Source organism: Brienomyrus brachyistius, chromosome 11 (genome assembly GCF_023856365.1).
Source record: "Brienomyrus brachyistius isolate T26 chromosome 11, BBRACH_0.4, whole genome shotgun sequence".
NCBI lineage: Eukaryota > Metazoa > Chordata > Actinopteri > Osteoglossiformes > Mormyridae > Brienomyrus > Brienomyrus brachyistius.
This window is the reverse complement of record NC_064543.1, coordinates 17,226,879-17,250,958: the sequence shown is the minus strand read 5'-3', so window position 1 is coordinate 17,250,958 and position 24,080 is coordinate 17,226,879. Positions and strand designations below refer to the sequence as shown.

The following is a 24,080-nucleotide window of genomic DNA, read 5'->3' as shown; positions in this document are numbered from 1 at the left end:
GACAAAAAAAATGCTACATAAAAAGTGAAAATACAATCTCTGGGCTCGTCCCTGCCTGGACACATCCTTCTCGTTTAACTGTTCTGATGCTGCCCCTTTGTTGGATACGGTCCGTTTCCGCATGTGTGATTATTTCCGTTTCCACTCCGAAAAAGCCAGGCTGAGTTTAAGTTCACAAAAGTTAATTTCCAGTGCCGTGGACAATCTAAAAGGCACATAAAACCTTTGAATAAAGCAAAGCGTTATCCCTGCGATGGGGGACATGGCAGATCCTGCCAGCGATCGGCAGCAGCCCGGTGCTCTGGGTCTCCTTCTGAACAAGGATTTCATTGCTTCGCGAAAAGGGAAACTTCTCGCTGCTGAAGTGGTAGATATACTTTCCTGCATATTCCTATCCTCATATCAAGATGTTGTGGGGATTTCCTTTCTTTTGCATATTTCAGATGCTACGAGTATTGCAGAGGTTTCAGGTTTCAAGAAGGGACTTAACTTTTTAGTAAAAAAGTAACAGAAACGGAATGAAGCGAGGCTTTGCTGCATAAATATAGAAACATGTACAGCATAAATAAGTCTAATTAATCCTCATTTCCAAATGTGGTTCTTATGTTAGAATCATGCTTAAAATGTTTTGGCAGTATCGGCGGCGTTAATAAAAACTGGTAGTGTTCAAAGAGGCTGCCTTTACGTTTGTCATCAGATTTTGTCAATGACGGAAATAGCAAATATATTACTATTCTTTTACTAATATAGTTGTAAGGACATAGTAATAATATATCAGTAAAACGAGCTACTGTGCCATATAATTAGATTAAGTTACATAGCATACATTGAACGTAAACCTGGAATGTGTGGAGAGCACATCCCATTCACATTTATTTAGTCATTTAGTTAACATAAAATTAATAATGTTATACCTATTTATATAGCTCATAAGAGACAATTTTCCGAGCGAAACGCGTTTATTGGACTCGACAACAGGAAACATTGCTTTTAAGGGAGCATATCTGTGAAAACGCATAACATCTCTCCATGTCATTCATAGTGTTGTCACATGACTGCTTAAACATGGGGGGGGGCGGGGTGTTCCTGTACACCCTGACCATCTTCCTCTCCGCAGAATGACCAGTGTGTGTGCCATTTTGATTCACTAGTTTTTTGGGACCAAATCAGCCCTAAACTTCAAAGATGGTTGTCTTTTGTATGGTTGTCATACAACGTTGGTAGGGGCATGTCCCCCCCCCATCCACACTTAACCCTATGCCCTTGGGCACAGGTTCTATCTGTCAGTCATTGTATATGTTTTAATTCAGTAATGTTTGACACAAGTCACTGGATGTTGTCTAAACCAATGAGTAGGTCAAGTCAACTGTGCCTGATGTGATAGTTCAACTGTTGAAAATGCCCCCCCCCCCCCCCCCCACATTGTGCTTGTCACAAGTGTCAAGTATGTAGTTTTTAGAATTTTATTGTTACAGTCCTTCATTTTTACAAGATGCATCAGTATCTTCTCTGACTTTGGCCAAACATGAAAGAAATATATTCATCACGACCATCGACAACGTTTTTCCTTTCCAGCGTCCAGTGTGATCCTAATATCTTAGGCTATGCGTATTTCAGTACAGTATCATCAGAGGTCATTGGTAAAAAGGGGACCTGAAAACATACAAAACCCAAGGCATGATGGTCTTGAAATCACAAAGATGTAAATCATACCCTGCAGAATCTGCATACACTGCAAGCGAGAAATGTTTTACAGGGACTTCCGATAGTTTTATCACATTGTCTCCAAAGTTAAAGTGAGAACAAAAGGCTGGCTGTTTGCTGTACTGGGGACTTCCAGAAAGGTCTGTATGTGGTGACCTGATCAGCTTGAACATGACAGCGTCAGCTCAATTAAAACATGCCCCTTTCAAGTGTGAAATCATTTAGCAAGAGGATGTAGGCTGCAGCATCCAAGCAGAGCAAAAGTTTGAAGTTCTGGGTTTTTGGAGCATGCAGACCGCCGGCATGCCACCTGGAGACTCAGTAAATGTGCATTTCATTATGTCAGACACACTGTCTTCCCATTGCGCAAGGCTTTGCAGAGAAGAATGCAACGACCCCCAAACACTCGTTGGAAGGAGAGGTGTGTGCGTAGTTCACCTGCTGCGAGGTAGCTGCAGACAGGAAGTCATCAGCCACGATAGCTCTGCAGAGAGAGATATCTGGCATACGACGAAAGCGAAAATTTAAGGGCAATTTCAGCCCGTGGCCCAGCGCCGGTACCATTTTGCTATTTTCCTGGGGACTGCCATTCATACCGCCACGTCATACTAATACCGCCACACCTCACACCGAGTGTCGAGGCTTAAACAGACACTTCTAGATTAAAATGAAATGAAACTGCTCCTTTGCTAGTTTCTCCCAAAGATAGGCATCCCACATCCAACACTGACCATGCTCACTCCCACGCCAGGTACTTACCTTCATCACCTTCGTGTGCTTCGTGGCATCCTCAGCGGCAGTATTCATGACGGCCCCCCTCGTCGAGTTCCTCATGGCCATCTTCTTCTATTTCGCTTACTCCACCAAGTTCAATGAGCGGTTCAAGGACTTCTACTGGCCTCTGGTGGTAAGTGTCCATACCAAGCCCACCCCATCTGCCATCCCCCACTCCACTGGTACACAGGACTTGCATGATTTTGACGGCCACTGCTGCATTTTCCACTTTTTAGGATTTCCTGCGTTGCGTTACTGCCTCCATCATCTACTTCATCATCTCCATAATTTCAGTCTCCAAGTACTCGGGTGGGGCCTCCAGCGCAGCTGGGGTGGGTATGACCTGTTGACCTTGGGGATCTCCCCGTTTTAGCATGTCAGTTTAAGGCGTGAGGTGAACCACAATGTGCTTCCGTGAGGTTTAACCTAAGACACCTTCATAACCTTCAAGTTACCTCATGCCATAGGCATTGCCCATGTGTATTATGTTACAGATTAAGTTTACAATGGTGTGCCCCCCCTCCCCCACTCCAGGCCAGCCTTCTCTCATCTTACATCATTCCATGGCTCTTTTCATGCCATACTCACCATCAAAGGCCTCTCTCTTCACAGGTTTTTGGGTTCATAGCCACCATTATTTTCGCCTTAGATTTCTATTTCATCTTCAATGACCTGGCCACCTTCCTTAAGCAAGGCAGAGCACCCGATGAGGAACCACAAGCAGGTAACCTCTTTCTGCTTGGCTTCCTACCATGCAAACATCACAATGGACATACACATCCATTTTCCGTAACTTTCCCATAATGGCACATGGCATGGGAACACCTTAGGTGGAATGTCAGCACACACGCTCACATGCAGTCACATGGTACAGGCATGCAGATCCCTGCATGCTACCTGCATGCACATGCTCACACACAGTCACATGGTACAGGGAATTTAGATACAGCAATTCACCTAGCTGCATGTTTTTGGACTAGGGGGAAATAACCATATATGTTGGGTGACCAAAATATACCTGTAAAAACATTAATGAGAGCAGTTTAGTGACATGTTATAGTCACTTATGCTGTTTTTTTTTCATTTATTCATTTTAGAAAGTTTACTCAAGTTCGCTGGGTATTACATCAATACCATCTGCAGCTTGAACTTGCTGCTGATAGACACAAATGATTTTTGGCCATATGTTTCCTGTTTCCAAGCTCCCCTTCCGAATAATGCATCCAAAATAGCTCTCGTCAAGTAGTCAGAGTGCAGTCACCTGATGTCAGTCTTTGCCCCGAGGGACACAAGTGCCGGGCCTGAGAAGCACCGTAATGTGTCTGTATGGCAGGATTGAGAGGGAATTCAGTGAATTCCAAGCCATGTGTGAGAATAAAACCCGATAATGACCTTAGACTTGCAGTTGGAGAACATGGTTTTGCATAGATGTCATCCACTTCGTGAGCTTCAGAGTTTGCCCACCATGTGTTCTAGCAAGGGAAAAGTTATGTTCTAAGCACATGGCCCTTGTAATTTCATGGTTTCTGCAATGCTAGGACTGTGTCACATTAGGCAAATTGAAGAAAATGAGGTGGATCAGGCATAATTTACAATGCCCCACTCCTATAAAAGGATACATCATATGCACATAAGTTCTGTGCATCATTGCCAGGGTTGATTTGGTTTCTTAAGGTCATGCATCAGCCTCCCGGGTCTCATATTCAGTTGAAGCTGTAAAGGATTTCTGGTTCTGTGAACCACCCAAAAATGATGCTGTTTTTTAGCAAGCGGTGGGTGGAGAAGGCAGATGTTTTACTGTAAGCCAAGCTCCACTTCCTTCGTCGATATGCGCGTACTTCAGGACATTTTGGTTTTCGTTTCACAGCAAACGACTCTGACTCCGATTCAGACTGAGACTGAGCGCTGAAGTAGTCGATGGGAGAGAAGCCATGAGACGTCTACATCCTTTGATTTTAGGAATTTCCTCATCCGGCTTAAAGAACAAACACAAACTTGAGCCTTCTAACCACTGGCCTTTCAAACCCCGAACCATATCAGATAAAGAGTTTACGTGTGTTTTTTCCTAAGACACTTATCTAGGGATTTTTATGTTTACTTGCTTTTCTCCCCTTTTTGCACTTCCTTTCATGCTGTGAACAATTTGCAGTATTCAGTTCATACTGAACAAGTTTGCTTCCAGTACGATCATTTTACACGCAGCTGTCAGAGGGCTGGGCCCGAGGCACATAACACTAACCTTTACATACCTGTGTGAAGCCTTTGAACCCAACCGTGAAACCAGCAAGTCAGCCATTCACTGCGTATGTGAAGGCATATGCAAATGGCCACACGTGGATGTCACTGAATACATTCCGAATGTTTCCCAGTGATGGGTTCAATGAAACTCAGCATTTTCAACTAACTGCATAAAGAAGGCTTTTCATCACATAAAGATTTTATGTTTTTCCACAGTGGAAGCAGAAGATTTCAGTCTGACATTTCAGTCGAATCTTTAGCTTTGCGTTACAAAACTCTCTCTCTGTGTGGTCTTGATTCGCATTTTTGAACGCATTCTGTTCTGTTTCCAGACATGTCTTACTATGCATACTCCTGCCTCTCACAATCATTCTTTTTTTTTTTTAAATGAAAATTCCTAACAGCCTCAGCTGTAAAATAATCATGCTTTACATTCACATGAAATGGATTGGGTTGCACTTTTCACTGGCCAGAAATTACGCAGAAGCATTCACCTTTCTTGCCACTTGGGGAAAGACCACTGACAGCTGTTATTCTATGCAGTAGATTTCCAAAGACTGCATTCTGACATGATTCTGTATTTCCGAAGCCCAGTGTGAAGTAATTACCTTGAATTTCATTGCAAATATACGTGGGAGCATATTTAGTCTTTCGGGACCTTTGGATGGTTCACCCAGCTGAACTGCATTTGGCGCCCCTGGGATCGTAGTGGGATGCAGACTGACCAGCAGCGCAGATTGTGCGCAAGAGGGAAGGCTGCATTCTGTCAACGCAAATGACAGCTGCAGCCAACAGCTCATCCTGCTGGACACGAATGTTCAGACACAAGCAATAAACACCTGATGTTTACATCAACAACCGGGTTGTGTGTCGAACAACAGTCACACACCACATCAACAGCAGAGATCGACGCAAGAAGCAGAACAATTTATTCAGTTGTAAGCCTACTTATTAGCACTGATAAATTTACACTGAATTATACAAATACAATTGGGAATGCATATAAAAAAATTAATGATTTTAATAGAGGACACTCGTTAAAATAAATTAAAGCAGAATGGACAGAATACATGTTAAGCGATATTGCGAGCTAGTAGAATAAACATCACGTTAAATAAACAGCACGTCAAACATCAATGCATGGCCGGAAGTAAAAAAAAAGAGAAATTAGGTACTGTGATGTTTGTAAAGTTACATAAATAAATTTTACATTACACTGCTAATACTTCACCTTGATAAGTCATTTTGTTAGACTTTGTCTTGAAAGTTAGTGGTACACGTCAGTGATATTTCAGCAGAGATTGTTTGTACAGCCATGTATTCAGCCTGAAATATTGTAGGACAAATGAGGGGTGGGTCTGAGGGTAGTGTAAGCAAAATTACTGAATGAAGAAAAAAAAAAGTTTAATGCAAACTGTTAGTAAGAGACATCACTGTACTGCTAGAGTAAATCATCCATACAAGCAGTTTCTAAACTACTGTCCCTGTCGCCACAACAACGAAGGTGACAACCGGTGCCATCTGGAATATTTGCTTATTCGTTAAATGGTGGCAATAACGGAGATCAGGATCAGTTCATTTAGAGGAGGTGGAAGTGGCGTGATTCAAAAATAAAAGATTACAACCGGCAGTTCAGAGATACCCTAGTAAAAATGAGCGTTGCGAGTGTTTCGACTCACTGCGGTAACTTTTGCAGCACATACTGCATCCCGCACGCGATTTAATTCAAAGGAGTGTAGTCCAAGTCTACTCGCAAACTAATTAGCACACAGTTTTAGAGACACTGCACGCCATATCAATAAGTTAAGCTATAAATAGGGCTGGTCGCGTCTCACCTGTGCTGGTTCCATAACCAAAGGCACCGATTTGTAATGGACACACATCTTCCATCAGGGCGCCATCAAACGCACATAAACAAGTGGTTTAGATCAGCTACTTGTTAAATCATTCAGCCAATATAAAGACATATCCTCCAGCTTTATAAAATCACACACAAATAATTAACGTACGTGTATAAATAGAATTGTAGGGGGAACATTCGGAAACAATCTTAAAACACCACGGTTGGTCATGCTTCCCCACTCTCATAACAGCCTTCCTTACCATCATAAAACACAGACACCCACCCCACCTCATATCTACAAGCTTGATTTCACAGTAAGCATTTAAAAACAGATTGTTACACAACATAGCCCTCGTGTGCCGTGGAGAACCACGTCTGTGTCGGCTGGGGTTTAGGCTGAGAGACAGGACAGGCGGGACCAGCTCATCACATTCCCCAGTTGTGACGCTGGATCGCTCCATGAATAAGGCCTTTACTGATGCTTGACTTCCCACAATTCTCCATACATGGCAACTAGGCCCAAGCACAGCAACAGGAGACACCAAACCCACCAATCAGAAACCTCTCCCTACTTCCCAAGTCCCTTAATCCAGTAAGAATACCTCTGGCATGTGGGCATGGAAACCTTTCCCAAATATTCTTCCCACAGCCCCGTACCAGCATCCAAGACTGGAATCGTGTCCTACTATTGTGATTCACGTGGCAGAGGAACACTTTGCTAGTTCTACACACTTCTAAAAAGATGAGATCGAGATGAGAGACATTGCAATTTCTCTAAAAGCTACCCTGGAGGCTTTATCAGGATGTGGGGTCCAGAGATAACGATGTCTCGTTAAAACCACATTAGCTACAAAAACACCCATTTCCGTTTTTTGTCAGGGCACTGTAAATATGTTACGTTATGTGTGTATATAGTGAGAGTGACCTCTGCAGTTTAACAGGTATCTTTATGCTGCATACAGACAATGTAAAGGTGTTGGTAAGTGAACTCCTTCAGAGGATTGACCCTTAAACAGTAGATGTGTTAAACCCATAATGCGAATTATACATCTCGAGTAGCATTTTCACTTGTAGGCAAATAGGGTCACGCTACCACGGCCTCCTGAAAGACAGAATCAGGCCGTGGCTGCCGATTTATCCAGTTTCATTCCTCTTATCCTGCATGGTATCGACCCAGTTACTCATGACGCATGTTTGCATTTCATACATAAGAAAGACTCACTTCATTTGATGTTAGCTGTGGATTGTCCTTTACCGAATTTCACGTTAGCATTTTAAAATGCTATAAATGAGAATGCTAACTGGGAATGTGCTCATGGACCCAGAAACAACTCTGATAAACATCAGCCAAGGTCTGCACAGGAGCTCCTTCAGGCACACTTACTACAGACCAGAAATAACAGCAGCCCAGATGAAACCTACTTTGTCTGGAGAAGCACTTTGTAACCCTTGGATTGGATTTATGATTAGAAAATGGTCTTTAATCCTTAGGCTTAGTGCCGTCAAATAGCTGGGTTCCACTGTAAAGCAAACGATCTGTATTCGAGTAGGTTAAAGACGTCGCGTAGTGATAAGCCGTCTCACGAAGAAATATCCCTTCATCCATGTGAAACTGACTTAAGATTCACAGAGCCAACCTGCTACTGGTGCGGAGAGGCCAAGGTGGGTCTTGGAAGATGAATCCCTAAAATGGGGTCAAGTTTCAACCCCAACTTCGAGGGCCCGGGGAGAACAGGTCAGACGTGGGGGTCTCCCCAGTGCGGCCGGCTCCATGGCTGCGATTCGGACGCTCAGTGCAGCTCGGGTCGTGACTCCACCTCCCCGCGGGACGTGGTGCGGGCCCGTGTGTAATCACCCGTCTGCCCCGCACTCGGCCGCCCCCCTTGCCGCAGCCGCCTCAACGCCAAGACTGTGTTGAAGGCGTAGACCGCCGTAGCCAGGAAGCCAAATATCTGTGATGGATAGAACACGAAGGAAAAGTTTAGCTTAGATTGAGTAACATCAACATCAAAGCTGGGTGATACGAGACCCCGTGATGAGGAAGCGGAAAATTAGGCAACACGATAAAATCAGCCGGGAACCAGACGAATTGCAGCTGTCAGGTAATCCACTCCAGCAAGTAAATAATTACTCACCAATGTAGCTGCGGAGGACCATCGTATTCTGTACGCTGGACAGGCCAGACTCATAAAAGCTTCTTCCCAGTCAGGACCTAGCTTCTTATTATTTAGCTAATTAATTCCCTATATCCACATGCAGTGGCTGAGATGAAGGGGAATTTGAGTTACTAGAGGAACAGGAAGTCGAATGGAAGATCAGCTTGGGCATGAAAAACTAACGGAAACTATAGTCGAGATTTTGAATGGGAGGAATTCAGTATCTTTCTACTATTATTCTATTGAAAATCTGAGATGGTAAAGGGTGAAACGGAAATCCCTTTGCCAGGCAGCGTCTGTCCCACTTGCCTCATGATAATGGCTTATGCTAACAGCTCTCAGTGTAAATGGGCACCAGTGCGGAACCAGACTGGTTATTCCTGCTGCTGGCACATGCATCTCAAAGCAACTGAAATATGCAGACCTGCTGCATGTCCCCCTCAAGCCATGCTCACACAGCGTGAAGGACATCGGTCACCCCCAGCACTGATACTCCCAGTTAATGAGAGCTGGGCCCGACATTTTGGATCAGTGCAAACGCACAGCTGGGGCGGGGGGGTGGGAACACAGCATAAAAACAGCTTATTAGCTAGGCCAGTATTCAATATATATTTTAGTGTAGCCCAGTAAAGGTTTTGCCACCTATGTGACCTGTTGAAGTAGCAGTAAGGTATTTTATAGGATAAATATCCAATCCATATCCAGCTCAATAAATGTACAATCAGTGAAAGCATCATCTAAGTACTACAATATTAATTTAATTGGCAGATGCGTATCCATATGTAAGAACTGAATGTGCATAACATGCACTGTACTAATATCACATATAGTCCAGTCCTCCGCTACGCTCCAAGCTTCTGTGTACCAGCTGCTTCTGTTACTTCCGGGTCAAACCCTGGGGGTCAAGGGACTGTGGAACATGCGCAGAGCGCTTAGGCCAGTCTGAATCCAACTGAGTGCATACACGCAGGAGGAAATCGATTCCCAATTATCTGGGTGACTTAGGAGGAGAAATTCAATTTAGTACGATTTCAGTCAGACTAACGTGTTTAAATGCACTTTAAAAGTCCGGTTTTAGTCGGGCTAACACAATAACTCGATTTTGTTAGCGTGCTTGTAAATGTATTCACTGACACCCCTCTGCTGACCCTGGGATTTGACCCGGTGACCTTCTGATCACACGCGCAAGTCCCAACCCAAAGAACCACACACCTAAGTACCTTAAGTGATTATAATGATAAAACAAGAACAAATGATAATGAGAGGTTATTAAGTATTAAGATCTGCAGGTGGCACAGAGGATGAAACAGATCACACGAATCCAGCGTATCAGGAACCTGAGCTGGGCGGGCAGCGAGGCGTGAAGAGTCGCCCCCCCCCTCTCCCAAAGAAACGGAGCAGGGACACGAGGCACCTGCATCGTGCTATTAGGCACGTAACCGACAAAGGACATACCTGTGCGGTTTGGGACTTTCTCCTGAGACGGTAAACAGTGGCATTTTAACACGGTCTGTTACACATGGGCCAGGGTTACAGTGTAAATACAGGAGGACTGAGGTCAGCCAAGTTAGACAGGTAACGTGAAAGAACCGCAATTATTGGGCAATAAATTCTGTCGGTCTGCAGCATCCATTTCCAAACAAAAGGGGGCAGCAGATGTTACTGAAAGGCGGCCTGTTTCATACTTTATGATGGATGCTTAAAATGATGCGTTTTAAATCGTTGCTTTATGAACTATTAAGAAAATTGTAGCTGAAGATGGGCACAAACAGCACCTGAATGGGCAATAAAATATATAGCCACAAAATTCTAGTGCCTAATTTTGTAATAAATTGTATGGCCCATTTTGCAATGATTGTAGGAGTAGTTTCAGTCACAAATATTTCCTCTGCGGTCAATGTCTGTGTCCCCTTCTGAGAGGGGTCAGCGGACAGGGGCGTGTTCCTGCCTGCCCCCTGGTGTCCACCCCCCTCACAGACAAACCACATCAAAGAGCTTCTTACAGCTCTGAAGCTGCCTCCTGAGTGGAGACAGGCCACAGCTCCCGGATCCCAAGCCAGGCAAACCACATCAGGCCAGCAAGAACACAGAAGTAGAAGAGACTTCAAACTTGGAGGTGACCGTTGCTATATTCTTAATGGAGGTGGTTAAACTTGCACTTGCACAGGACCTTGCTGCTACTAATGCAGTGCCCAGCCATTCGCCACTCAGCGACACTCACCCCTGCTGCGATCTCCGCTCCGATGTTGTGATTCAGCGCGACCAGAACCAGGGAGGCCAGGAAGAAGGAGAATGTGCTGATGCCAGTGTTGAGTAGATCCTGCAGGGAGACACAGGCAGGCTGAGGAACGGCCGAATGGACCCGGCTGTTTAACCTACATTTCCTAGAGCAATCAGGCGTCTGCTGAGTATGTGTGGAGGAAATCCACTGGAAGGCATCATGTCATGCATTGGACATCAGATATTAGACAGTACTCATAGCTCATAATTACATGGAATGACTGCAGGGCTTTACTGAGGCTCCCAGCACAAAACTAATGAGATGCTTCAACCGTGGCAGGTTCTCTGGGAGGTGATGTGTGTGTGTGGGGGGGGGGGGGGGGGGGAGGAGGAGGAGGAGAGAGAAGCATGATGTAAAGAGCAGACAGGATAGCAAAGGAGCGATGTGAGGCACAGAGGTCAGGATGGACTCTCCAGACTGACAGAGGGACTCGAGAAAGGAAACATGCCCATAACTCACAGTGATAATTACTGCAGCAGGGAGCAACCAGCCTGGCAACAGCCTTCTTTATTCTCAGCCTCCACTTAATGCCACTAAAATTTAATTACATCTGGACTTTAAACTCCGGGGGGGGGACAATAAAGCTTTACAAGCAGCTCAGGGGGCTGGAGGTCCTGCTGGTTTGAACCCTATGCTGCTTACATAATATCACAAACACGGGACGACATTTTCCCCTCTCCGCCCACCCTGCGCCACCTCAAACCCCTACTCAGGCCTATAGACTCTCAGTGTTTCGTTCTTAATTCTTTAGGAAGTGAGTACGACCCGTTCAGGACATACGCGGGACACGGTATCTCCCTCACAACTAACCAGCGACAGCAGAGCATCTGACAGGAAAGCAGCACAAGGTTAACGGACCCAGACCCGCTGCACGAGGAGAAAAATACCATCAGGCCGCGAGGAAAGGAAACGCTAGCAGGTCGCAAAGGCGGTTTAATCCGGAGCCGCCCTTCCCAATGGGAAGCCTGGCAGTGAGTGACCCACCACCCAGCATGTGACTTGACCCATGACCCGCATCACGGTACCGACTGGCTCACATGACGGCTGCACCGCCGGGGATCAAGGCTCAGTGACGTAGACCTGGCGACACTGGGTGTGCGTCTGTCCACATGAATTATTTTTTATTTTTAACAAACATATTGAACAGGACCTTGCAGTGCCCGGCCATTCGCCTCCAGTTCTGTTCATTTGTTCACTTAGTTGCAAAGGGACAGAACATTTCTAAAAACTTCATTCCATGGGAAGCTATGCTGGGGAAACATTTCAGACTGAAATCGTGTTGCTCTCAGACGCCACAGTAAGTGCACTAACAATGACAAGCAAAAACAGACACAAGATCCAAAAATTAAATTCAATTTGATCTTCAGTCAAATATTTATATAACCTTTTTAGTATTTAGCAGATGTTTTCATCCAAAGCAACAAAAGTTTTTGAGAAAACGGGGCCAGCCGGTTCCTGGAGCGCCACGAGGTTAAGGATCTTGATCGCTGATCTGATCCGACAACCTTCTGATGACAGGCACCGCGCCCCAACCAGCTGAGCCACACCCCACGGTGCTACAGTTCCTCACACTGAGACCTGTGAGGAGTCTCACTGAGGACCTGAAGAAGAAACACTCCATACTTCTGCACCAAGCGCACGATTCCCCTCATGATGAGCCCAGAAGGTCAGTCCACCAACCCTAGGCCCACATGGTGCAGTCCCTGCCCTTCAGCAGCAACACTGTCATACATACGTTCCTGCAGATTACAAGCTGCAATACATGCTAATATTAAGGCAAAAGGAAGCTAAAATTGGAACCATTCTAGAAATCTGAAGCTTTTAGAAATCCAGCAATAGCTTTAACGTCAATATTTTTACTCGTCATTAAACACAAATTGCTTAAAATTATAGTGTCTACATCTACTATATTTTATGTATGACTTTATACAAGTACAATATACCTTCCCAACCTAATTACGCATTTTGGAACAAAATGGTGTTCAAATCCTTCGCTTCTTTATGAGTTATGCCATAAGAATAGGCTTATCATTGTTCTATTTATGTTCGGTCAGGAAAAACAAGTCAAAAGGGAGGATCTTAACGCAGCTTAACACAGCTAATAAAGATGCAAATCAACTGCAGGGAAGCTGGTTACGCCCTCTACCCCATCACACAGGACACACTCCTTACACCCTTCTGCAGAAACATGCGCAGTGCAGGTGAAGACTGAGACTCTGCCAATTTGGGGAAATTTAAAATCGCAAATGCTCAGGGAATGCAAGTACCATGGTTAGTTCTCACAACTGTGTATGAAGAAACGTGCCGCAAGGTCATTCTTGAATAAACGGGAAGCCCAAGTAAAAAGTCACACAGCAGTTGTCATTCTCGCCATTCTCTCGTAGTTCGCTACAGCAGCATTCTTTGTACTATGGGCCATGGCTCCCCTCCGCACCGCCTGTTGGTGCCACCGACTGTGGAATGGCGGTACCTTCCAAGGCCCGTAGGCGCTCCTGAAGATCAGCTTCAGCAGGCTTTTACTCCTTATTTTCTTCCTTAAAGAACTTTGGAAACCTTCCACCAATACAGTCTTGAGGATCCAGCTCGGTGGTTATTTTTGGCTCTTTCGTTTATTCTCAGAGTCAGCCTTCGTGATTAAATTCATGCTGTTTGGCACTATTTATACTAAACCGTCTCCGCTTCAGACTCTCACAATCAAAATCGCACAGACCGGAGCTGCCGTTTTGTCAACTAGCAAAATGCAGTGGAAGCCCTCACTGACACCCGCAAGGCCAGGTAAAATGCAGTGTGTCTAACACGCAACCATGGGTCAGTTTAATGATTTACAGGGATATGGTTGCAATTAGTACAAAGAGTACAGAGAAAGCTAATTCAGCACCATGTCCCATCCTACAGCTCTGACATAGACACACTATCTGCAAGAGTTAGTGTATGATACAGATTATCTGGATTATGCCAGTTCAACTGGCATTTCTGAAGGCATGTGACAGCAGTGAATAGCGAGTTTCCTCACTATAAGATCAGACTGACAGATACATAAAGAAGAGGATTTATTTTGGCCCATAATCCTGAAATTAAAGATTTAACAGAATAAAAGCATGAGCAGAGAAACAACCAGATAGTCATAACATGAAAACTTCCCTCCAGTAGCTTAAAATGCAGAAGAATCCAGAATAAATACAGCAGAAGATGATCAAACCAGACTGGACTATAAGTACATTAGCTCAAGAACAACCAGAAAGAAATGCATCAAGTTCTGCGGAGTGTCAAATATGAGAGTGAAACATGTGCCCAGACGTATGCGGTGAAACTGCTAGCTATATGAAACCAAGGTCATGCACGTCTAAGGGGAAAAATGATTTTTCCACTGGTCCCAGTTACTGCACTGACACAATAAAACCACAATTCAATACAATTCCTAGCTTGTTCCCGAATGCTGAATCTGCTGTTTTCATGGACCATAGAGCAGTCAGACCCACAGTAAGGCTGAAAGGAATCCAAGGGATTCCCTAGGGATAAATACACGCTTGATCTTTGGACAAACTGTGATAGAAACTAGGCAAGAAATACATTATTCCTACAGAGTGCAAATCTAAGCTTTTTTTTCCCATCCACAGGAAATTTGCTTGTGGTGAAACGGAGACATCATGGTCCCTCACGCCTTTTTCCATTGAATTTGATGGCTTCGTGCCACATGCTGGAGATCTTGGGGTTAAGTGTTGATGGAAGCATCACAGCCTTTTGGCAATACTCCGAAATCCCGAGAGCCTGGGAGCTGACCTTTATTTATACCTTTATTTATATCCCAAAGTCATCTCTATCTTGGCGATCTGAGAGGAAAAGCACTAGTACGATTACAACAAAGTCACAGACCTCTGTCTATGAGTAGACATTAAATATGGGGAGACTATTGGTAGATTCCCACAGATTATGGGCATAAACTTAGACTATGGATACAAAAATACATACTTGTTTTCTATGTAGCAGGGAAAATATAAAGTAAAGTAAAAGCAGTGTGTTCATATCCATATATTGGCAGGGAAGACAAGCTGTGGTCATCATGTAGGTAACCGGGACAGTGATGGAGGATATGTACAGCAGGGTGACATAAAGGTCACATGCGACTAAACGGAGTGTCCGGGAGTACAAACCGTGAGGTTCCAGTTGATGTGGGCCACCTTGGTGTGCAGGTTGAGGCTGAAGAGCAGGAGGAGGACACCAGTGACCACAAAGGCACTGCAGCTGACAAACTCGAAAAAGTAGACCCCCCCACAAGGTAGGCACATCATGATGGTCTCTATGCAGATGAAGGAAATGAGAGCGAGGACCTGGAGGAGGACAGGTTTCATCAGCAAACGCATTTACACCAGTATCATATAAAACAGACAGACATGAGACGGTACAAAGCTGAAAGTTTCAACACTAGTCTCATTTGTCCATTAAGGTAAATTAACCTATTCCCAATTTTCTTGGTGACTAACACCTTAACTGAATATACAGTACAATAGGAAGCTTCCATATGCAGACAAAAGCACTTTCATCCCAACTGGTGTGTGGCTCTACAGGCTAGGACTCTGTGGGTGTGATCAGAAGGTTGCTGGTTCAAACCCCATGACTGTTAAGCCTTTGAGCAAGGCCCTTAACCCCGATTACTCCATGGACTGTCTGACCACGCTCTCTGATCCTCACTTTTATATACTAAAATGTCTGCTAAATTAATATATGTAAACATCAGATCCTGGGGCAGCATGGTCATCCAGGGAAAGCAGGATGTACACCAGGTTTCTGCTTTCTTTGCCTAGCAGAGGCAAGCAACGTTTTTTTTAAAACACACACATCTGGGTGTGCAGATGTGGGAACAGCAAGAAACGAACAGCAGAGTTACACAGAGCAGGTAGCCGACGGGGGACCGACACAAAAGCTGAGACATTAACTGGACAGTAGAGTGCAGTTTAAAGAAAAAGCTGAAGAATTTGATCCAGCAAAATCATACAGCTACAGCAAACGGTCAACCGAGGAGAAAACGGACCACACTGAATTTAAAAAGCTTCACATCCCAGGACCACAGAATGTGAAGTCACTACGTCATTTAGGTGCTATTCTAGACGGAGAGGCAGCTAGCCCCTGCCGGGTCAGGCTGGTTCAGAGCCGACCAGAACCCGCCACCACAGAAGGGATTCCAGGGCCTTTTCCACCACGGCCGGCCCAGACAGGATCTGAATTCCGACGCCAAAAACAGCTGGGAGGACTGGGCCCGCCCCAGAAGGCGTTTAAATTAAATTAACGAGCTCTGTGATATTGAATCAGTGTAAAACACTGGACCTAACGGAGGCGGGGAAGGGGGCACTGACAGCTATGTGGCAGCAGAACCACCCTTGTGGCCCCCGCGAGGTGGTTGCCACGTTTTCCAACTGGAGCAAGACAGAGGGGGGACGGCATCCAATCTGGCAAGTATCACAAGCCATTGAGTCTCATTCCTCCATCTTGCTTTAAAAGATTTTTTGTGACTTAATGATGCTCACAGGCATTATTTAACCACAGGAAACAGCTCTGTATTTAACTGAGAAGGAACTATTCTAACTATGCAGGACATTTAAAAATAAAGTTATTACTGAGTGAGTGTGCAGATCATTATTACGGGCGGTCACAACAGTGAACTCACACCCCTCCACACTGGTATGACCCAAGCCACTTTACAATGCAAATTCAACACACCTTTTACATCAACGGCAGCCCTGGAAACACCTCCCTTATCTGTGGCACCTGTATCTTTTGGCATTTTTCCACTGCCACCAAGAATCGAGCTGTAACCGGCCTGTACTGCAAATTGACGGTTATCTATTGTAAAATGCGTGAACCGTACCCAACTTGTACCCGCAATGACAAAGCCCTGCTAACGTGACTAAAGCGAGCTCAGCTCGTTGCGTCACCACCATCTGATTGGTCAAAATGCACAGGGACAAGACAGACCACCGTTGCTCTCCAACCCAGCCACGCCTATACTGAGCCAACCCTTCTGCAGTGGAAAACCAAAGTGAGCTGGAACCGCACTGTAACTAGTCCAATGGTTCTCAAACTCGGTCCTCAGGCCCCACTGCCCTGCCTGTTTTCCAGCTATCCCTGCCCCACACACTGCTGATTACCTGGATTGGTTGTGTTAAGACAATCAGAAGCTAAAATACAGCTGGGACATGTGTGTGGGGCAGGGATAGCAGGAAAACAAGCAGGGCAGTGGGGCCCGAGGACCGAGTTTGAGAACTAGTCTCTTCACGGTACGGCCTGGTTTCCTGTATGCCAGTGGACAAGCACCATATGTACGTTTCTCCCTTAATGACCTTGAAATGATAGAGGCCACTTACCGTTACGAGCCAGAACGTCTGATAGCACCAAAGTAAATACTCTAAAAAGCAGAGCTCAGTAGAGAGTGGGCCATTTTTCTTTAATCCTCTTAAAGAACTTAAAATTTGAATGTTTCTCAGTGTCATTTCAATTGTTCCCCCTCAGGTCATGGATAGTCAATCAGGAGAGTAAAATATTCTTAAAAACAAACAAAAGAACTATTTAACTTAATTACAATTTATGTGACAATTAATTTTCAATGACATCCCTAGTACACAAAAAGCCAAGTCTATAACCAGAAGCTGCTCTGTTCTTGCCAGGCGCCTTCCCTCACACTTCACCTATCCATTCTCATGCGATTCTCAGCCAGCATGACACATGGGATAATGGAGCCATCACAGCAGAGTAATTGTGTGTTCTGCAGATATTTATTCAGACTACTTCCAGGGGACACATTTGTGGGAATTACAGCCTAGCCATGTCTGTCACGTCTCTTGCACCCGAGTTTCTTGGCACCACGGCCCCTTATCTATCGCAGGCTGCCGCGGTTTATCCCAGAGTGCCAGCGAGCATGCTGGACCAACCTGTACAAAATGACGCTGGGCACAGTCTCCTCCATGTGCACTCTACCCCCACACTTCTGCCCACGTGGATCAGGTTTCATGTAAATAGCCCACAGGGAATTCTGGGAAGACTGAGCTCCACCTGCTGGATCTTTGTTCACTAAAGCTTCTATGGAGGCAATTATTGGAACCAGGTGGTCCGACGCCTGGCTAGAAAAGCCACCAAATACGGAGACCGTTATAGATCAAGAGTTTAAACCTTCTGACAACAAAAAGTTGTGTGCAGCCCAACTACAACCCATCCCTACAAATTCACACGGCAATGGTCTGCGTGTACAAAGCTCCTACCTGCATCTCACGGCACACAGATCATCAAACAAGGCAAAGAGCACAACAGGAGATCCTGTCCATCCTGTATTTCTACTCTGACCAAGTCAAGCTGATGAAAACTGAACAGTTTCCTCCCTTCTTTGGGAGTGGTGTGTTTGGAGCGTAAAGGCTCACATTTACATTAAAAGACATTTTAAATATTGCTTAGCTTAAGAAAGCAAGGTAGGCCAGTTGCCAAAGCAGTGGAGAATTAAAGGCTGTGATCAAGGGCTCAAAAGTTGAAATCACTTTGCCAACCGAGCAACTGAAACTGGAGACCTTCTGATCACAGAATCAGCGCTATAATCCTACGAGCCACACATTGGCCCCAAGTCCCTACACATGGACACCAGCAGACTCTTCCTATTTAGAACACCTTCATGGAGAACAGTACACCTCTCTTTGGATCCCAGGGAAGAATGGTAAAACCATTATTATGCATCATGGATGTAAAATAGCACAATGCAAAACATCACATGCAATGGTTGGTTAAGAGGTCATGCGGGCACAGAACATTAACACAGTTACCATGCCAACACTAAACTTTAACTGCGGGTCAGAGCTCTGACACACAAGGTATGGGCAACAAGATGATGTATTAACTGCCCAGTAACTCCACCTGCTGCTGATCAACAACGTTCAGGTACTCCACAGAGTTTGAACAATATACCGCTGAACACGGCTAAACTCAGAAGGACGTTCCACAAATAAATCAGCCACAGATTCTACCTGGTCAGATCCAATTCATATCACCCACCGACCTCAAGAGTCCCATTTGAACCAGTCATGGCAGAAGAAGAAAAAATATGCACTCTATGCTGGTACAGACGATTAATGCTCACCCAGAGTGTCACAGTGCAAACAAACTACCAGGGTCCCCAGTGCAGTGGCAGAGAGCAGAGCGATTAGGTACCTGGACTGGAGGAGCTCAGCAATTGGCTGTCGAGGTAATTGCAACATGGACTGCAAGCAGGCCATAGATCTCCTAGAGGTCTCATTCACAGACATTACGAGGAGTTCGTTTTACGTGTTTAGGAACAGCGCCCGGCTTTTTGTTCATTCAGCAGAAATATTTACCCCGTGATAGTATCCCTGGAAACTTTTTCTAAGCAAATATGCAAGCTGGTGGGCATGGTGACAATCAGCTAAACCTTTCACACCACTATTACATCAGAGGGACACATTCATGGGGTGATTTCATATTTCAACCGAGGAAATACCGGAATGGGCGAGTTTCCTACATGCCAGAAAACGCAGAAGAATATGAAAAGATATCACTGAAGCTGTAGACTACTGTTTCATGGTGTGATGTCATAGTTAAAATAGACAATGACTTCACAGTCCATGTCGCGTCCAAGCACACTGAACTACATCAGGTCCTTACAGCTTATACACCTCCTAGGCAGGGCAATAACAGTCGTTCCACATCTTCTCCCAAGCTTGCGGCTAAAGCCAACAGAGACTGAACATGGACTTCTTCATTCCCACCCTGGGGAACCTGCCAGCTGCAGGCGTTTGTCGGGGGGTTCATCTACTTCCCCCGAGCAAGATACTGGACACATGAGGTCACATGGGTTCTGCTTTCCATAAAATACATTAGCGAGTCGATCGATGTAGTGATGCTATCAGATATCCTTTGTTCAGGGTCGCGTCGGTAACTGTCAGTATTACTGGCTCATTTCCATCACGTTTCCACCAAACCCTAGAGTCCTGCTGTAGAGGAAAAGCACCATATGGCTTGGAAAACAAGCTCACATGGGGCCGTCTCGATGGCAATTTACGGATCGGCAGACAACCTCTCAGCGGGCGTGCCGTCTAGGTCTGGCTTTCAGGTTATTCTACTTGGCGGCATTTCCAACCACTTGTTTTACTTAACGACTTCCTTGCTTCTCCTGTTTTTGCATTGTGTAGCACATTTTCTTATTTGTCTAAAAAAAAAAAAAAAAAGAAAATATCGACATTCAGAAGCTCCATCAAGCCATGACAGAGAAACCACTCAAAGCTGCTTCCCCTACAGCTGGTCCCAGTAGAGGCTGTGCACTGGGAGTCATTTCCCTCTTTTCGTGGACATCTGGTTAAAACATCTGGTGTAGGTGAAGACCTGAAATCCACACAGAAACTACTCAGTGCAGTCTTCTCACGATTGTGTATGCATACACCACCCTGCATGAAAATGATATTCGATAGCAACAAAGTTGTTATGTTGTAGATAATAGCATCTCTATTTATCCAAGTACATTAAGTACAACTCACTGGTAAAAGTTAATTGAAAATGAGACATACTGAAGGGGAAAATGCTTTGCAAAGTTAATCAGAATGAAAAATAAGATGTTCACCTTATAACAGGGCTGCTGTGTCTCACAACCATCTCACCCCGAAATATGACTTAGACAATTTAACATTACACATAACTTGGCCACAGATTGAGAATCATTCCAGTCCTGTGGGCTGCAATTGCTTCCCAAAAAAAAATAAAAAATCAGATTGTGTCAACCAAGGGAGTGAAAGTCCACAGCCGAGATATAAAAGCAAACCTGACAGGACACACTCAATATTCCCCTAAAAAAGTTGCATTCCTCAGATTTATCCAGTCCCAGCTGCAGCACGCAGTAAATGGCATTCTGATGTCAGATCCTATCTATTAAACGGGGGAAAGTTTCACATTCAACTGCACAGCTATGGGACAGAATGAGGTCACGCTGGCTAAGCCACAGAAAGCAGGCAATGGGCCAGTGTACTAAGGGCTGCGCATCGGCCATTTCTCCCCAGAGAGCCCTTTACGTTTCACTGCACCGCGACTTATCTCTACGCTACGTATTTAAGGGGGTGGACTTGCGAGCAAAGGCAGCATTTCTGTTACACAAGTCGATAATAGGCCTATGCTGGAGATACCAGCTCCGCATGCTAATTTGCATATTCACATCAGGTAAATTGGCAGTGCACTGCAACGATCGGGACCTACTGCCTAGTTTTACAAATAAATCATTCATGCTAAATTCCATCCATCCATTTTCTGTAACCGCTTCTCCTATTCAGAGTCACGGAGGGTCCAGAGCCTATCCTAGAGACTGTGGATGGAAAGCAGGAGAACCCAGGATGAGGTACCAACCCATTGCAGGATACACTCACACCTCAGGACAATTTGGCAACTCCAATTCACCTCAGCATGCTTTTGGACTGTGGGGGGGGGGGGGGTGGGAAACCCAGAGGAAATCCCACAATGACACGGGGAGAACATGCAAACTCCACACACGGAGCTGGAGCGGGTACCCAGGTCTCAGAGGTGTTAGGCGACAGTGATAACCACCCCTTCATGGGAAACTATTGTATTTTGAAGCCAAAAAGTAATACCACAATACTGTAATAGAGATGTATAAACAATGTTCGAAAAGTCCTCGCTACATATTAAACATGCAGTAACTCAGTGGCTTCATCGTTCCCAAACCTTAGTGTACTTTTCAATGATTTTGTTAAAGACTGTATTAAAGACGAGGCATTATTTTTGCTCCTCCGCCCAAAACACATGTTTAAGGTGTGTAATAAGAAGCTGAACTTAAGTTCCAAAACATCTCGGTGGTGTATTTCTTACACTATTTGCAACATTTTCTGAATTTCTTATTGAAATCATGCAAAAACGTATATATAAAATCACAGCGGCTGTCTACATGCTGTTTGGATGTAAAGATCATATAATAAAGGTATCAGTGAACAGTCCCATTACGGCCAACTTTCCAAGCAGGAATCATAATGTTAACACAGAAAATTTTCCATGTATCGTGCACGACATGAAACATCTTAACACTTCAACGGGCGCGGTACTTTTCTTTCCATGAGCAGCACCGCCGTTTAACTCACCACTTCAATGATTTTCAAAACGCCGAAGTTTGACCGCAGATACTCGTTGTCACACCTGATGCCTCCCAGGACATTCCGTGGGCGCACGGGCTCCGTGGTGGGCTGGTAGGGGCTACTCGCCCCCGAAATCATAGAAGTGTTTGAGGCCTCGCCATCAAACCCATCCGCCTCATCGGTATTCCTCATGATCTCCAGCGACGTCTATGCTACCAGGACGACACGCCGACAGACTAACCAAGACAGTCCGGATTCTATACGTGTATTATATTTTCAACCAGCGTTCAAGTTACGGCAAACGGACCCGAAACAATGCAGCCAAGCTGATCAGGTTAGGGTCCACGTCGGCGCTGTGCTGTAAATGTCTTTCAGCATAAATAATTTTTTGTACTTCTTACAAAAACAACTGGATGCACGTGGGGTTTTAAAAAGTGGAACATTACTTCTAGCTTGCAGTTGATGAGTCTACGCACAGCCCTTTCTCACCGAATATTGTGCAGGATGAGATCCATTACTTTTCCTTTCGGTATATAAAAAAAGTTTTTTAAATCCTCCGCATACACGGCATTTTGTGTTTCAGCTTGGCCGCTCACTTCTGCCGTTCAAGCCTAGAATATAAATGGCTATGATTTTCTTACAATCGTTCGTCTCCGCCCTGCAAAATTACGTGCAAATACGGGAGCAAAAAAAACGAATAAAAAGTGTTATCCAACAGCGCTACAAAGCGTTCCAGGGAAGCAAAGGGATGGCGTACTGCTCAGATGAACCCAACCAATCCTGGTTTTGAAGTCCCGGTTCCTTGTTGATTCGGATACGGTAGAATCGCTGGTTCTCGCCCGCCGAGAGGAAACTCTTCAGGTCCGGCAGCCCCTCAGCGCGACCCCGGCAGCGGACTGCGAAGACACGTCTGCTTTCCAACATAGATGTGACGTGATACACAGGTGTGACGCGTCGTCACTCAGGTACCTCCCCCTCCCCCTCGGCTCACCTCCGTAACTGACGCCGACACTCGCACTCAATACAATAAATAAATAACAGGACCCTTTTCGTATATTGCTGATGTATACAGTTTTCTGTATACCAAGATGTTCGCATAACATTTAAAAACACAAGGTTCCAGTGAACTGGTCCTAACGTGTACAATTCATTGTAGAAAAATGTATTGCTATACAAAACTTATAATTCAAGTGCTTGATATAAATTTGCGAAATACTGCTTAAAATATTTATATTAGTGCACCCTAAAGATTAGAATAGTTGAAGCAGATTTTAAATTGACGGCGCTTTTCAAATATTTCCTAAGCCAAAGAAGGGCTACTTGCTTTGCCTTTCTGTTGGCACAGAACTTGCCCTGAAGCAGTGTACTCCATCCAGGAGGTACTTACATTTCTTGGGGTAGGACCAGTCCCTCTGACCAACAAGTGATTTTTTTTTTCAAACAATTAATCCTTAAAATTTGCATCTGGATCTAAATCAAGACCTGGATTTATACTAGGTCAGAAACAAATCAAGCATAATTGATTGAGAGGATGGATGCAAAAAAAAGATTGCAAGTACCGGTGATGAAACAAGTTAATAGCTACCTGTGTGTTTTTAGTTTAATTCTGATCCATCACTCTCACCTACTTAGACAAATTATTAATCTTTAAATACTACTTGCAACAATGGCCATTGACAAAATATGACATTTATTAGGTATGACAAACATTCTTCAAGTATCAGAAGTTTTTTCTCAATTTGAAATAACCAAAAGCATAACATGAATGTGATGATAGCTTGGCCAAGGAGCATCCCACAGCCTGTCAGCAGCCAATCAAACGCCTCCTCCGCCCCCCACCGGCTAGCCCCACCCCACTCGATATGTACTTTCTAATTGTACTGTAATTAACCACTCATCCCTCTTCCATGGCACCTGCACAAAAATCAACCGAAACAAACACGGATTTCAAATGAAGACAACGA

General features: G+C 44.8%; 2 protein-coding genes across 2 annotated transcripts; one reads left to right on the top strand and one right to left on the bottom strand.

The window, feature by feature from the left end:
* Window positions 1–78: 78 nt before the first annotated feature.
* cmtm3 (CKLF-like MARVEL transmembrane domain containing 3) lies at window positions 79–5,883 on the top strand. The gene is made up of 5 exons (XM_049030787.1): window positions 79–367; window positions 2,456–2,611; window positions 2,715–2,810; window positions 3,091–3,202; window positions 4,346–5,883. The coding sequence occupies exons 1-5, from the start codon at window positions 254–256 to the stop codon at window positions 4,372–4,374; spliced, it is 507 nt and encodes a 168-aa protein (XP_048886744.1). The 5' UTR covers window positions 79–253; the 3' UTR covers window positions 4,375–5,883.
* Window positions 5,629–23,064, bottom strand: cmtm4 (CKLF-like MARVEL transmembrane domain containing 4). The gene is made up of 4 exons (XM_049030783.1): window positions 22,123–23,064; window positions 15,148–15,324; window positions 10,937–11,035; window positions 5,629–8,511 (listed from the first exon to the last, which is right to left on the bottom strand). The coding sequence occupies exons 1-4, from the start codon at window positions 22,306–22,308 to the stop codon at window positions 8,350–8,352; spliced, it is 624 nt and encodes a 207-aa protein (XP_048886740.1). The 5' UTR covers window positions 22,309–23,064; the 3' UTR covers window positions 5,629–8,349.
* Window positions 23,065–24,080: the final 1,016 nt, after the last annotated feature.

Bases quoted from the DNA above. Each gene is read 5' to 3' on its own strand.
- cmtm3 (XM_049030787.1), top strand. From the start codon at position 254: ATGGGGGACATGGCAGATCCTGCCAGCGATCGGCAGCAGCCCGGTGCT. The intron at 368-2,455 runs GTAGATATACTT...CTCCCACGCCAG, and splicing joins AACTTCTCGCTGCTGAAGTG to GTACTTACCTTCATCACCTT. The intron at 2,811-3,090 runs GTGGGTATGACC...CTCTCTTCACAG, and splicing joins GGGCCTCCAGCGCAGCTGGG to GTTTTTGGGTTCATAGCCAC.
- cmtm4 (XM_049030783.1), bottom strand. From the start codon at position 22,308: ATGAGGAATACCGATGAGGCGGATGGGTTTGATGGCGAGGCCTCAAAC. The intron at 15,325-22,122 runs GTGAGTTAAACG...GTCCTCCTCCAG, and splicing joins TTTTGAAAATCATTGAAGTG to GTCCTCGCTCTCATTTCCTT. The intron at 8,512-10,936 runs GTGAGTGTCGCT...TATCCATCACAG, and splicing joins GAGCGGAGATCGCAGCAGGG to ATATTTGGCTTCCTGGCTAC.